This window comes from Cetorhinus maximus, chromosome 12 (genome assembly GCF_964194155.1).
Source record: "Cetorhinus maximus chromosome 12, sCetMax3.hap1.1, whole genome shotgun sequence".
NCBI classification, from domain to species: domain Eukaryota; kingdom Metazoa; phylum Chordata; class Chondrichthyes; order Lamniformes; family Cetorhinidae; genus Cetorhinus; species Cetorhinus maximus.
Window position 1 is genome coordinate 17,211,221 of NC_135890.1, and position 15,157 is coordinate 17,226,377.

Below are 15,157 nucleotides of genomic sequence, written 5' to 3' on the forward strand. Positions count from 1 at the left end.
ATAGTTTTGATTCAGAACTGCTCCTTTGCTATCAACCATCTCGCCCCTCACTGACCTGGTTTTTTTCACTTTAAGCACCTTTTTGCTGCAATCAGCCATTAACTTGCAATTTGCCAGTTTGTGATGATATTTGGTGCCTTAACAACTCAACTTAGAAAAATGCAGCTGGGAAAATCATTCTGCTTTACGATGAAGATGAACGGATAGCTAGTCAGGCTGCCACAACACTGTGCGAGAGAGGTTTTGAGAATCTTTTCATGCTGTCAGGAGGTGAGTGCTTTATTACTACAAACTTTTTTATCCTCCTGGGTGATACCTTCGAACAGTTGAGCTACACAGGATTGAAGGAGGATAGGATACACGATGAATAGTAACAGATAAACCAGGGCAATGTAAAAAAAAAACTTTTGTACAGGTGCCAACATTGCATTTTCATTAAGATTTGCCTATCTCTAATTCCCGCTCAATTTCAAGTTATAGAAACATAGAAAATAGTGGGCCATTCGAGCCTGCTCTGCCATTCATTATGATCATGGCTGATCGTCCAACTCAATAGCCTGCTCCCGCTTTCTCCCCATATCCTTTGATCCCTTTCACCCCAAGATCTATATCTAACTCCTTCTTAAAAACATACAATGTTTTGGCCTCAACTGCTTTCTGTTGTAGCGAATTCCACAGGCTCACCACTCTCTGGGTGAAGAAACTTCTCCTCATCTCAGTCCTAAATGGTCTACCCCGCATCCTCAGACTGTGACCCCTGGTTCTGGACTCCCCCACTATCGGGAACATCCTTCCTGCATCTACCCTGTCTAGTCCTGTTAGAATTTTATAGGTTTCTATTAGATCCCACCACCCCCCCTCCTCATTCTTCTGAATTCCAGTGAATATAATCCTAACCGACTCAATCTCTCCTCATATGTCAGTCCCACCATCCCAGGAATCAAGTCTGGTAAACCTTCGCTGCACTCCCTCTATAGCAAGAACATCCTTCCTCAGATAAGGAGACCAAAACTGTACACAATATTCCAAGTGTGATCTCACCAAGGCCCTGTATAATTGCACCAAGACATCCCTGCTCCTGTACTCGAATCCTCTCACTATGAAGCCAACATACCATTTGCCTTCTTTACCACCTGCTGCACCTGCATACTTATCTTCAGGACACCCAGGCCTTGTTGCACATTCCCCTCTCTCAATTTATAGCCATTTAGATAGTAATCTGCCTTCCTGTTTTTTTGCTACCAAAGTGTGTATAACCTCACATTTATCCACATTATATTGCATCTGCCATGCATTTGCCCACTCACTCAGCTTGTCCAAATCACCTGAAGCATCTCTGCATCCTCCTCACAGCTCACCCTCCCACCCAGCTTTGTGTCATCTGCAAATTTGGAGATATTACATTTAGCTCCCTCATCTAAATCATTAATATATATTGTGAATAGTTGGAGTCCCAGCACCAATCCCTGCAGTACCCCACTAGTCACTGCCTGCCATTCGGAAAAAGACCCGTTTATTCTTACTCTTTGTTTCCTGTCTGCCAGCCAGTTTTCTATCCATCTCAATACACTACCCCCAATCCCATGTGCTTTAATTTTACACGCTAATCTCTTATATGGGACTTTGTCGAAAGCCCTCTGAAAGTCCAAATAAACAACATCCACTGGCTCCCCCTCATCAACTCTACTAATTACATTCTCGAAATATTCCAGTAGATTTGTCAAGCATGATTTCCCTTTCGTAAATCCATGCTGACTCTGTCCGAATCAGTACTTGCATAACCACATTGGGTAACCTTGGCTCCCTCAGCATTGTTATTAAGCTACTTGATTTTGGCTGTTTAAGCACCAGCTATGTCACTGCGAACACTTGAGAATTCTTGGTTCTTGCCAGCCTGCCTCTATGTCCTTTAGGTTTAGTGGCATGTGCCCCTATGGGGAGTGAGTGTGCATACTAAAGCAGGTAAACAAAACCTACTGTAGATTTCTCAGTAGTTTTGTTTGGTAACTTCTGAGCATGGTGATGAGTTCAGCTTGTGTCAGGCACACACTAAATCAAGACATTTGCATTGCTCATTCAACGTAAAGGCAACAAAACTGGAAGTTTTTCCACATGTAGTAGATGAACCAAACAGCTGACAGATGTGTAGGTTCCTTTTTATGACAGAATTTCCTTATTCAAGATGTAAGTGAAAAATGCTTTGTACTGCAGTTATTGATTCCACATTTATATACTTTTTAAAGTAAAGAGTTTTAAATAATTTCATATATAACTTACGGACCCTGTTTCAAACTCAGCGATCTATTAAACTTTTATGTATTGTGGCCTTTGATCGCATTCTGAAGGCTGACACCTTGAAAACCCTGCAACTAGAGATACAACTTATAAATTTCTGTTTTAAATACATGCTCAAAACTTACATTACAGCTGTTTTCTTTATAGAACTCTAGTGTAGAAGAATGTTCCAGGGTAAAGCATTACATTAAAGTTATTAAAAACAACTTGAAGGGTTTTTTTGTTAAATCATATTTTTGAGCTCCTCAGTAACCCAATAGAGACCTTGAGCCAAACAGATCTGGAACATAGAGTTATACAGCACAGAAACAGGCCCATCGTGTCTGTGTCGGCCATCAAGCACCTATCTATTCTCATCCCAATCACATCCATCCTATAATGTGGTGACCAGAACTGCACACAGTACTCCAGCTGTGGCCTAACTAGTGTTTTATACAGCTCCAATATAACCACCCTGCTCTTATATTCTATGCCTCTTTTAATAAAGGCAAGTATCCCATATGCCTTCTTAACCACCTTATCTACCTGTGCTGCTGCCTTCAGGGATCTATGGACATGTACACCAAGGTCCCTCTGATCCTCTGAAATTCCTAGGGTCCTACCATTCGTTGTGTATTCCCTTGCTGTGTTGGTCCTCCCAAAATGCATCACCTCACACTTCTCAGGATTAAATTCCATTTGCCACTGCTCTGTCCATCTTACCAGCCCATCTATGTTGATCTATAATCTAAGGCTTTCCTCCTCACTATTTACACCACCGCCAATTTTTGTGTTATCTGCGAACTTACTGATCATACCTCCTATATGCTAGGCTTAATTCACCTATGCTCAGTTAGCTGATCTCAACTGGCACCACACTTGACTTCAAAATCTCTGAGTAGGAGAGGAATCATAGAATGATATGGCAAAAAGGAGGCCATTCAGCCTGTTGTGCCTCTTTGGTAGAGCTATCCAATTAATCCTGCTCACCTCTTTCTCCATGGAATTTCTATCCCTTTTAAATATTTATCCAGTTGCCTTTTGAATGTTTCCTATTGTTCTGCTTCCACCACCCTTTCAGGCATTGAATTCCAGACTACAACTCGCTGTTTTTTTAAAAAGGTTTCCTCGTAGCTCTTTTGCCAATCACCTTGAATCTGTGCCCATTATTTACTGACCCATCTACCACATATGCAGTTTCTCCTTAATTACTATATCAAAACCATTATGATTTTGAACACTCCTATCAAATCTCCTCTTGGCCTTCTTTGCTCTAAGAACAACCACTCCAAGTTTCTCCAGTCTCTTCACATAACTGAAGACCTTCATTCCAGATATCATTCAAGTTGTCTCTAAGGCTTTGAGATCCTTCCTAGTGCGGTGCCCAGAATTGAACACAGATGCCAGCTGATGTCTAATCAGTGTTTTATAAAGGTTTAGCATAGCTTTGCACTTTTGTACTCTATTCCTTAATAAAGCTGAGGGTCCCATATGATTTTTTTTTTTATTTGCCTTCGCAACTTGTCCTGCCAAAGATTTGTGTACATACATGTCTCTGTTCTTGCACTCACTTTAAAATTGTATCGTTTAATTCCTATTGCCTTTCCTCATTCTTGTTACCAAACTGTATTACTTCACACTTCTCTGCATTAAATATTATCTGCCATGTGCCTGCTCATTTTACCAATCTTACCCTCCTGTTGTTGTTACTATCTTCCTCATTGTTTACTATGTTTCTGAGTTTTGAATCATTGGCAACATTTGAAATTAGACCCAGTCCAGGTTATTAATATCTATTTGAAAAGCCAAAAAGATTGCCAATCCTAATTGCCAGCAACAGACACCTTTTGGGGTGTATGTGGCCACTAGGTGAGGGTAGGATTGGACTTGATTATTCCATCCCACACCACCCCCACTCCAAATATTCTGCTAACACTCCCCCGATAACATTATATAATGGGCGTGGGGGGAAGATTGTTTGGATATAAAGGACATAGTGCGAAGGGCGGGTCATCTGGGTGTTGGGAACAATTGGGATACTAGGACCAGGGATTGCTGGGAAGGAGAGGCAACTGTGACTCAGTGAAGGAGTCAAGACTTTTTAAATACTGTGGATGCTGGAAATCTGAAATAAAAACAGAAAATGGTGGAGAAACTCCGCATGTCTGGCAGCATCTGTAGAGAGAGAGAAACGAGAGTTAACGTTTCTAGTCCGTATGACCTTTCTTTGCAGCTCTGAAGAAGGGTCATACGGACTCGAAACATTAACTCTGTTTCTCTCACTACAGATGCTGCCAGACCTGCTGAGTTTTTCCAGCATTTTCTGTTTTTATTTAAGACTTTTTAAAATGCTGTTTTCAGTAAAAACACTAGGGGGAAGACATCCACTGCCATCTAGTCAAGTGAGTGTTATTAATATTTAATGTCCTCCTTGTCAGAACTGTGGAAAACCACATGCAGGTCAACTTGCCCAAACTAGTCTTTAAATGCAGCACCTTCATGAAATGGGCATTTCCCCTGCTGCTGATCCCACCCATTAGAAATTGTGTTAGAGCACAAAGTAGACAGAGTTCTACCAGGGGCAGGACTTCCTGGTTTCCGGATAATCATCCCAAAATTGAGCAGAAAGTCTGGACAACTTACTGGACAACAAGGAAAGGAGACGACAAATTAGAGAGAAAATAATAAATTATCATTTTAATAATTAAATTAGAGGATTCACAAAAATCTATCAAAAATGCTATTTTAAAATAAAATACTTAAAATAATCTATATGCTTTCTCATTTTGAAAATGGTTCAAGGTACCATGTGAAACCCTGTTTATAAATAATGCTGATGTAAACCTGAACCATAATAATATTAATGTCTTATTAGGGCTGAAAGTAGTTGCCCAGATGTTCCCAGAAGGAATAACCACTGGTTCAATTCCACTGTCATGCCAACCTCCAGTTCTCCTGACATCTCGCGGAAGACGGTCAACACCCCAGGAACCACCACATTCTGCAGAGGATAAGCTCCGGTTCACTAAAGATGATTTGAACAAGATCCAGCATTACTTGGACGAGATTCTACTACCATCAAACTCACCCAGTAAGGAAACAATATAAAATGAGCATAGTGGTGAAAGGCCACTTTGTACGAACATTATTTAAAAGATGTTTAAGCTTGCCTCCGCTTGTAGTACTATAACTTCTGGGTCAGGAGATTGTGTTTGAGCACACAAGCTAAGCTGACACATTAGTGTAACTATGAGGGGTTCAGTCCTGTTTTATTGACGGTAAATATCCTTTGTGTGAGATGTTAAACCTAAGCCCATTCAGGAGGATGTTGAAGCTGTAATAGGGCTGCTTTCTTGAAAGGATGAGATTAAATGGACCAAAAATCTTTCCAGTCAAGCTTGTGTAAAATAGCTGATTTAAAAATATGAAACGCTGATAGGTGGGGTATACAGTGCAGCCTCTAGGGATAAAGAGGATCTCACACTGCCCACCCTACAGAGGGAATTTGTACATAAAATATTAGTTAAAAATAGTCCATTCAATCTTCAACAATCTGTATTCTTTATCTATTTAATCATAGCCAGAGAATCACATATAATGGCTTTTCTTCCTGCTTCTGCACCGTTCTTTCTAGTGTCCCCCCAGAACCTTTCTTTGGCCACTGCCTACATCTTATCTGCATGCTGCCCCTCATCGATACCATCCAAAAACACAGCATCAGTTATCACATGTAACCCAATGACACCCAGCCCCACCTCTTTCTACTCCTCCGGTGTCTCTAAATTATTAGACTGCTTGTCTGACACTGGAGGAGCAGAAATTTCCTCCACTTAAATAAGGGGAAGACCAAAACATTTGCCTTTGGTCTCCACTACCAACTCTGCTCCCTAACCATTATCTCCATCCCTCTCCCTGGCAATTGTGACACTCAACCATACGTTCGCAACATTGGTCTTATATTTGACCCCAAGATCAGTTTCTGCCCACATATCCCATGCCATTACTGAGACCACCTAGTCCACCTCCATAACTGCATTAGCTCATCTGCTGTTGAAACCCTCATCCATGCCTTTTATCACCTCTAAACTTGACTATTCTAACACACTCCTGGTTGGCTTTCCACATTCTACTCTCCATAAAGTTGAGCTCATTCAAAACTCTGCTGTCCTTGTTCTAACTTATGCCAAGTCCAGTTCATTCATCACCCCTATGATTGCTATCTTACATTGGCATCTGCTTAAACATCAATTTAAAAATTCTCATCCTTGTTTTCAAATCCTTCCATGACTTCACCCTTCCCTCACTCTGTAATCTCCCTCCACTTCCACAGCACTTTGGAATATCTGTGCTCCCCTAATTCTGCCCTCTTGAACATCATTGATTTTGCTTGTTCCGCCATTGGTAGCTGAGCCTTCAGCTGCCAAGGCCCTAAGCTCTGGAATTCCCTCCCTTTGTCTGAACTTGTAAAACCCCTTTTTAAGCCTTCATTGAATTTTTAGACCCTGATCTGATGATCGAAGGCTTTGACCATTTGCTGTTGAGATGTTCTCATTAACTATCTTCAAGCTTCAATGCTTGAGAGTGAGTTATAAAGCAGGCATGAATACAGGGCAGACCCACCTTTTGGCCTTTCCTATTGCTTTGTACTCCCCAGTTTGCAGTTTTCAAATTGGAGAAATTCCTGTCTTTTAATATAATTTTAACCATACTCTATCGCATCTTTCCCTACTGTGCAGTATACTGGTATATGTTTTTACCTGATAAGCAATTAGAGATGGCTTCCCAGCTATTTTAACATTCTTTCCAATTGTTGCTACACTGTTTGGCTTTGCTTGTTATATTCGGTTCAGTGCTCTCCATTCCAATAATGTGTTCAACTTCAACTTCATACTATTTTCTAAGCAATGGGCAGAATCGTCCGCTCCCGTTGGCAGCAGGCGTCATGGTGGGCAGGGGGGCTACAATTCGACAGTAGAGGCAGAAATCAGTTTCACGCCACCGAGAAAGCACAGCAAGATCACCTGATGGTGTCTGCCTTGACAGACCGTGAATCCCGCTGGAGACTGGCATGAACAATATTTTCATCACGATAATGGGATGCAAACTGAGGCCTGACCAGAATTATCCTTCCACGCCCGATTTACAGTTATATCGGCGGGAGAACACACCGGCCCGGAACATGTCTGGACAAGTGTGACCTGCAGGAGTCAGGTAGGGCCTTGCTCAGATTGTGGAAATCCAAGGAGAAGATTATGCTGGAGCCCTACAGCTATCGGACCCTGGAGGAACACGTGCATCACATATGCTGTGTGGATTCTCATGGGCATGGCTCCACCATGAAGCAGCTCACAGAAGGTGGGAGGTCCCCATTGATGCTTCGGGTCTGCTCCGGAACATAACAGCCTTGGCCATGGGCTGCTACGGATGATTGGCGAGGGGGTGAGTGGGAGAGGAAGGTCTAGGTGTGGCTGGGAGGGAAAGGTGTACCGGGGGTTGCTGTTGGGGGCGGTGGGGGAGATCTGAGGTTTCGGTGGGGGGATGGTGCTGAGGTTGGAGGTGGGGGACAAAGATGTCGGGGGGTGAGGTTGCGGGGGATGCAGGGGAGGAGGGGAAAATGAAGGAGAATGCAGCAAGTGGGGAAGTAGGTGTAAGGAGGGAGGAAGGTGCAAGGGAGAGAACTCAGAGGGGGCAAGGTGTTCCAGGGGCAGGAAGGAGCTTGGAAGGGACAAGGTGCTCCAGGGGAGGAGTGAGCTCGGAGGGGGCAAGGTGTTCTGGGGTGAGGGAGGAAGGAGCTCAGAGGAGGCAGGGTGTTCCGGGCGGGGGGAGGAAGGAGCTCAGAGGAGACAGGGTGTTCCGGGGGGTGAGGAAGGAGCTCAGAGGAGGCAGGGTGTTCCGGGGGGGGAGGAAGGAGCTCGGAGGAGGCAGGGTGTTCCGGGGTCGGGGAGGAAGTCTGGCCGTGTGCAGCTGAACTGTTAGTGAGGCGGGGGGGTGGGGGGGGGATGCAGTGGGAGGACTAGCGAAGCTCGTCAATGAAGCTGAAAGATAACATTACACATTATTCACTTTCACTGAATATATTTTCAGATTAAAAAGTGACAATGTGTTCACCCATGCAACCACTTGTGATCAGAATTTCTTAATCTTTTCTAGGCCTACCACTTCTTCTATGTGCTGCCCTGACATCTGCAGCACAGGGTGGGCGGTGGGGGAGACAGCCTGTGCAACGGTTGGCTCTGTTGCCTCTAATGGCTTCAGCATGCATCCTCTGGAGTGACGAGGCCTTAAGGGCCATGGCTTGCTTTGGCTGTCCTCCTGTGGGCCAGCCGCTCCCTCTGCCATGATAGAGGACTAGGTTGAGGGGGTCACGGACAAAGGGAACTCGGAGAGCGGACGGCGTCTGAGATTCCTGAGTGGATGACCAGGGGTGTCCGGCTGCTGCTCCTCCTCCCTTCGGGTGCCCATGGGCTCCAACCTGACTTCTCGAGGGGAAGGAGCACCTGGAGGGATGTCGAGGTGCCCCGTTTCCCCCCTCGTGTTGCCACTGCAGGAACTCATCCATGGCTACCGTGATGGGGTGCAGGTCTGCGCAGATCACTGCATTCTGCTGGACCAAGGTCTCCATGGCATCTGCCATCCTTCCCATGGAGACTTCACACTTGTGGGCACCACTTCATCAGAGAGCAGGCAGGCACACTCCTCCAACTCGTATGCCACTCTTTTGAGGGCTTCCCACAGCTCTGCATGATGTTCCTAGGTCTTCTGCTGACTCTCCACAATGAGTTAGAAAGCCAAATCCAGAGGCTCGTCATCTGACTCAGACCTCACAGATGCCTCTTTCCCCAGCAGTCCTCATAGTGCCTGGGGGCTTGGCTGAACCTGCCTCCTCCTGCTTCTAACATGCGGTGACCACGAGATTGTGAACCCAAGCCTGCTCTAGATCTGGGTGCCACCGAGGTGTGTGTCTCTGCGCTGGTGGAGGGTGTGGGTAAGTGCGGTGATGGGTCTTCCAGGCTGCTTATTTCCAGCTCTTCAATGCAGGAGGTGTCCTTTTCAATGGAGCTGAGGGACTCGCTGGCTGAGGGTATCGGTCGCTTGGCAAAGCTCCCAGTGAACCAAAGTAGAGAGAATTAGTGCATGGCAGCAGAGACAAAAGCAGGAGAGAGAGCACTCGGTTGCATTGAGAGGGGATGATCTGGTGCAAGATCCTCACATGAATGTTCGCCGCCAATCTCACCATTGCCACTGGCACTATCCACGTCCTCACCAGTTAGCACGATGGCATGCTCCTCAAAGTGAGTGAGGGACCTAATGTGGGCCACACCACCCCCAATCTGGGACCCCTCCCTGCTGATGTGAACCACTTTCCTTGAAGGGAAACAGATTAAATGTGTGTGAGCAGAACACATGGCACTGTGTGGAATGTTTGTGTGGTGAGTGGTGCCATGATGGGATGAGGAGGTGAGCTCTAGAGGATATGAACCTGAGGGAGATGTGAGGGTGTGTGTGAGAGTTGGTGTTGTCCCTTGAGGTGTGAGATCCCTGTGGATGTGCGATGGGTTTGAGTGTGAGTTGAGAATGATGAGGTGGTTGACTTACCCTGGTAGAGCGGATGAGATCATTCATCTTCCTGCACTGGATTGCTGACCACCTCTGTGTTCCGGTGGGGTGCTGACCGCTGCTGCCACCACCTCGCAGGCCTGATTGATGACTCTGGTGGACCTCCTGCGGCCAGAGTGGGGGTAGAGGACATCGCGGAGGCCTTCCACTGGATCCAGCAGGCACCCCAGAGAGGCGTCACTAAATTTGGGGGCTGCTGTTTTCTTTGCTTTCAGGGCCACCTGTCGCCTGAAGCAGTGCTGTCCTGGGGACATGAAGTAGGTAGCGCTCTGGTGTGCTTTAAATATGGCGCCCGGAGCGAGGAAGCACTGAGGTCACGGCATAGTGGACAAATCTGAGCTCGCTTGCCAGCAATCCGGAGTACTTCCTGTGAATGCATTATTAATGAGGCAGAGTGCGCCATCAAGGGGACAATACGGTGCAAAAACCAGCCATTGTGGCCAGTGGGTGAAACTACTTTTTTCACGTCCGCTACCACACTTAGTGCAAATCTGGGATGATTCCACCCAATGAGTATGTTCTAATTCTTGCTTATTTAATGTCTTTTAGGCAACCTCAGTCGTCTTTCATCATCCAGAGCGCAGTTGAAGACATCCAGCAGCTCTGTAGGTGGCTCCATTAGTGCCCGATCCCAGACTGGCAGCATCCAAAACAAACCGTGGAAATAAGAGACAGAATGTTACTCCTTCACCTTTCTTAAACCATATGTCTGTTGTTTTTTCTGTGTTTTTTATCTTTAGCTGTTATAGTGCTAAAGATCTGTAGGAAACAGTTATCACTGACATTCCGTTTTTAAAAAAACTTGAAGCAATATCTGTTACTGGATGCTGTTGAATACAGTAGCAAACATAAGTTGTGGGGGAAAAAAAACATAGTGACACTATCTACTTAAGGGTTTAAAATATTCACTTTAATCTCATTTATAGCTTTAAACTACATCCAAAAGCAGAGGAAAAAGATTAAAACAGAAGAACAAGGGAAGACTGTTCAGCGCCATTTTAACTTATTACACAATCCTGTGTTGCAAAGCACCAAGGCTTTGAATATACACAGATTTTGATGTAGAAAGCCAGAAACAATATTTTTTGCACCATAAGCACACACTCCCTCACCTTAAGTTCAGTATTTTTCTCTTTGGCTCCAAAAGATAGCATTAAAGAACAATAATCTACTGTTCCTTGCATTGTTACAGATCCCTGGGCTTTTCCAAATCATTGGTTTTAAGGATTTTACTTTCCTGCTTCTCCAACAACCACTCCAAATATGAAACTGTTAATAAACCTCTTTCTACTGAATGAAAGCCTAGTAATTTGATGCAGCAAGTGAACAGATTCTTAATGTTCCAACAGCATGTTACTGATTTAGAAATATAGATCTTGTAGCACACTGACATATACCAGAAGATGCTCAAAACGCACAATGAAATAATGCATGTATAAACCTAGAGCAGTTGGAGCTGTTTTTAGATATTTTAATTTCCCCACCCTCCCTAAGATGTTAAGTTTGTTAAATCAACTCTCAATACTTCCAGTAGCACATAATGACTGGTGGTTGAAATGCTGCCTTGAGATGATGTAAAAGGCTTCTTGGTCAATAATTTATAACTTGTTTCAGTTTGCAACTGGGTCTCTCTGAGAGTAAATGTACAGCCTGAATGATGTCTCAGTAAATACATGATGAATGTGTATGTCATGGGCTTCAACATTGTTTGATGTGAGATCTTCGCAAGTACTGAACTGGACCGTGATGTGCTAAATGCATCCCATTACCATGCATTGTTGCCATTGTGTTGTGGATATTTGTACTTGCTGAAAATGTGTTTTTGTTAAATTTATTTGCGGTTGCTGCGCCTACTTTCAGCTTCACACCAGCTGCCCTGATACAAAATTAAGAATGATGGGTTTTACCATGTTTTTCAAATCATTAGGCTTTCTTCCTGCTTCACAAAGCAGTGACATTGTTTTTATGGTCAAATTCTGCTCTTTAAAGAGATTCTAGGATTTTCAGAAACACTTTAGGAATCCACAATTCCATCTATTTTTTTTGAAAATCCAGCACCAGTGACTTACCAATACTGATTTTTTAAAAACTTGATCATCTTGTTTAGATCACTGTCAGCTTATTCACATCTATCAGAAGTGGGTAAAGTATTGTGCCAGTATCTGAATTTTTTTTTTAATTGAGAGACCTAGGTGAATGTTGTTCTCTTTCACATTTCTCTGGAGCTAGTTAAAGTCTATCTTGGCAAAATCTACAAATTAGCTGAATATGCAAATCTTAAAAGATTATTTTGATGGTCTGTGTTTCTATGAGAGAATGAAGTGAGTTAAGTCTATGACAGATTATCATATGTCCTGTTGATGCATATATTGGTAGTACTTTTTAAAAGGAAAATTCCAGTTTGGGGGTTACAATCTACCTGAGTTAATTAGTTTTTCTTGTGGTACTACCAATTTTGGAGGTCTTTTTTCACAACTACATATGTGTTTAGCAATATGATGCATAGATGCTCACAGCAGTGCTTTTCATTCTGGTACCCCAGCCTATCTCTTTCTCTCAAGAACCAAGTTTGTACTTTAATAAATGTGTAAAGTTGAAGCTGTCTGCATTTTCAAGTTAGCCTGAGTTTGGGGTTGGAAAGACTGGGAGAAATTGAAGCAGTTTTTTTCTCCACTATATGCTTGTTTTCAGAAAAACACCTATTCCTTTTTTGATTATTGGCTGAATGTGTTAACAAGGTAGATGAGCATAGCAATGTAGAAGTGTCCCATTACTGTTGGGTATAAGGTTATGGGTCAGTCAGTATTTTTCCAACAGGGTGTCATCTTTCCTAACCGTAGTCACAAGATGTGACTCATTGCCATGCCTACCCTTTTGGAAAGGTTCCTTTTTTGTGCCTCAAATACAATTGCACAATTGTTATCCTTTCCAGCAACAACATTCAGAGGGAGATCACTAGCTAGGAAACAAAGTTATAAATGTGAGTACTCATCGATTAGTAAAACTAGAGAAGAGAATTTCAAATCAAGAAGCCGTTATGTAGTAGCTGTGGAACTCTATGACGTTATTTAGCCACAGAATTGACTGGTATTTGGTCATGTTTCCTGAAGTGTGGTGTCCATGACATCTTGAACCAGGGCATTGAAAACCCACAGTGCAAAATAAGTACTGTGATATATCAAAAACAGGATTTATCTGACAGTGATCTAAATAAGCAATTCTAGAAGATATTCCAATCCCTAGCTCAGGGATACTAAATCCAACCATAAGTGGCCTTACCATATCACCCAAGAGTAGCTGACTCAGTGCAGATCAGAGGTCAAACTTGCAACCATCCTAGACTGATTTTTTTTTTAAATTATACAACTTCCTTCAGTTTCTGTGTTGGGGATGTGAAGTGTTCCTTTTTAAAGTGAAGTATTGCCAATGGATACAATGATGTACAAGTCAGTGGCCTCTTGAGTTATCTGCTGTCAAGGGATTTTCCTGTTCTAATATCAGGCATCCAGTTCAGAGCCTGCAACAGATCAGATTGTTATATAATGGGCATACTGCTATTGAAAACTGCATGCCAGAAGGACATGGCCGCCTTCATATTTTGTTACTTGTAGTTGATTTGTATGTTTTGTGAATGCCAGCCAGATGATTATGACTTGTGGCAGTTGGTCAAGTGATGTTGGTTTTTGGTTTTAAATTAAAAATCTGTACATTTCCTATTTTTAAATAAAGTGTATATGTTTTAAATTTTAGACAGTGCATGGCAATTAACAACTTTTTTATTGTACTTCGTGGTGTGAGGTTCATTTTTAAAGACACAGCCAATTTAATTTCAGAAGTATTGTCTCCATTGTAAAGAACCAGGTTGTCCCTTATACAGTAGCTGCTGAGGGGATTTAGTTAAAATGGCTCCGTGAGGAAATGCAAACTCAATGTGGTAACAGCCCAACAGATCAGATTGATCTCTGCTGTGGTGTTGATGCTATACTTGGCCTTCATTTCTCAAGCTAGTGACAATTAAAATCAGCCAGGATTCTTGTTCCTAGTTGCTCACTGGCCTATATAAAACATCAGGAGGCAAGGTGCAGCTTAATGCTGCAAAGCACTTAGGGATTCAACCCTGTGTGTGATTGTGTTGTCATATTTTCACACGCCTTGCTAAGAGAATAATGCAAAGTGGTGAAAGGATTTAAAGGCTGATTGTAGTTGGTCAAATTACTAATATGAACATTCCTATATCAGTTTATAGTATGGTTAGTCCCATACAGCAGAAGGATTTTATGGCTCCCTTGCAGCTCTCTTAACTCAGAATAGGAAGGGAGTACCCTACCCACCAGACATGAATATTTCCAAAAATGTTGAACCAGAACTCCAGTCTAACTTGTCAGGCCTCTGGAGCAATTTGAATCCTGCACCTTCTGACTCGGGCAGGAATGCTACCACTAAGCCAAAGGCCCATTCCAGTCTTCTGTTTTAGATATTTGCTAATGTCAAGTATTTGTGAGTTATAGCAGATGCATACAACTCCCTCAACTCTTTTTACAAAATCTCCAGATTATAACAGGAAGGCCATTCAATCCACCTTAGTTCACCCTTTCAGAATAACACTAACTAAACTAACTAATGGTAGTGTCTGAGTGAGAAGGATACTTGCCATGAACTTCTAGAGTAAAAAGGGGGAGAGAGAAAGAAAAAGGAAGGTGGAGAAAGGGAGAGGTTGTAAGCGAGGGGGTGAAGTCAGTGCAAAGTAGAGGTGGAAAGTAAAAGGCTGAGGGAAAAACAGCATTAAAAAAAATCCCCATTCTATAATTTGAGGTTCCTCTTCTGACTCCCCATTTTAGTGCCTGCAAATTTGTCATTTATCTTGGCTTTGAGTCTATGTCATTGATGTAAATTAGAAACAGTAGTATTCCAACATGAAACACTAGGTCACTCTGTTCAATACTGCTCTGGCCCCCTACACCCACTAATGACTTCAATGAATGTTTTCTGTCCTTGGACTAATTTCTTATTCATACCCAAGATTCACCCTGAATCACCACTGCTTTGAGATGAACTAAGAGCCTTTCATGGGGAACTGTGCCATACGGCTCCTGGAAATCCAAATACAAAGCATTGTAAGGCTTAGCAGTGTATAAGTTGGGGTGTCATTTCCTTAAAGGAGCCTAACAGGTGTGATGTTTCCGTTTCCTACATCAGTCATTTTCTGATTGCCAGCCTTAAGTTAGGGGATTTTGTTCTGAACACCATGCTCGTCAGTTAAATTGAG

The 15,157-nt window shown here is 43.1% G+C and overlaps 1 protein-coding gene across 4 annotated transcripts in view; it reads left to right on the forward strand.

The window, feature by feature from the left end:
- Positions 1-13,640, forward strand: part of cep41 (centrosomal protein 41) — a 40,488-nt gene extending 26,848 nt beyond the window's left edge. For 2 of the 4 annotated variants that reach the window (XM_078553061.1, XM_078553063.1), the window contains 3 exons: positions 156-270; positions 5,150-5,365; positions 10,441-13,640. In XM_078553061.1, coding sequence (XP_078409187.1) covers positions 156-270; positions 5,150-5,365; positions 10,441-10,559 — 450 coding nt within the window. In that variant the 3' untranslated portion in view covers positions 10,560-13,640. The remainder of the gene's footprint in view (positions 1-155; positions 271-5,149; positions 5,366-10,440) is intronic. The other 2 variants (XM_078553062.1, XM_078553064.1) reach the window with 2 other exon arrangements.
- Positions 13,641-15,157: the final 1,517 nt, after the last annotated feature.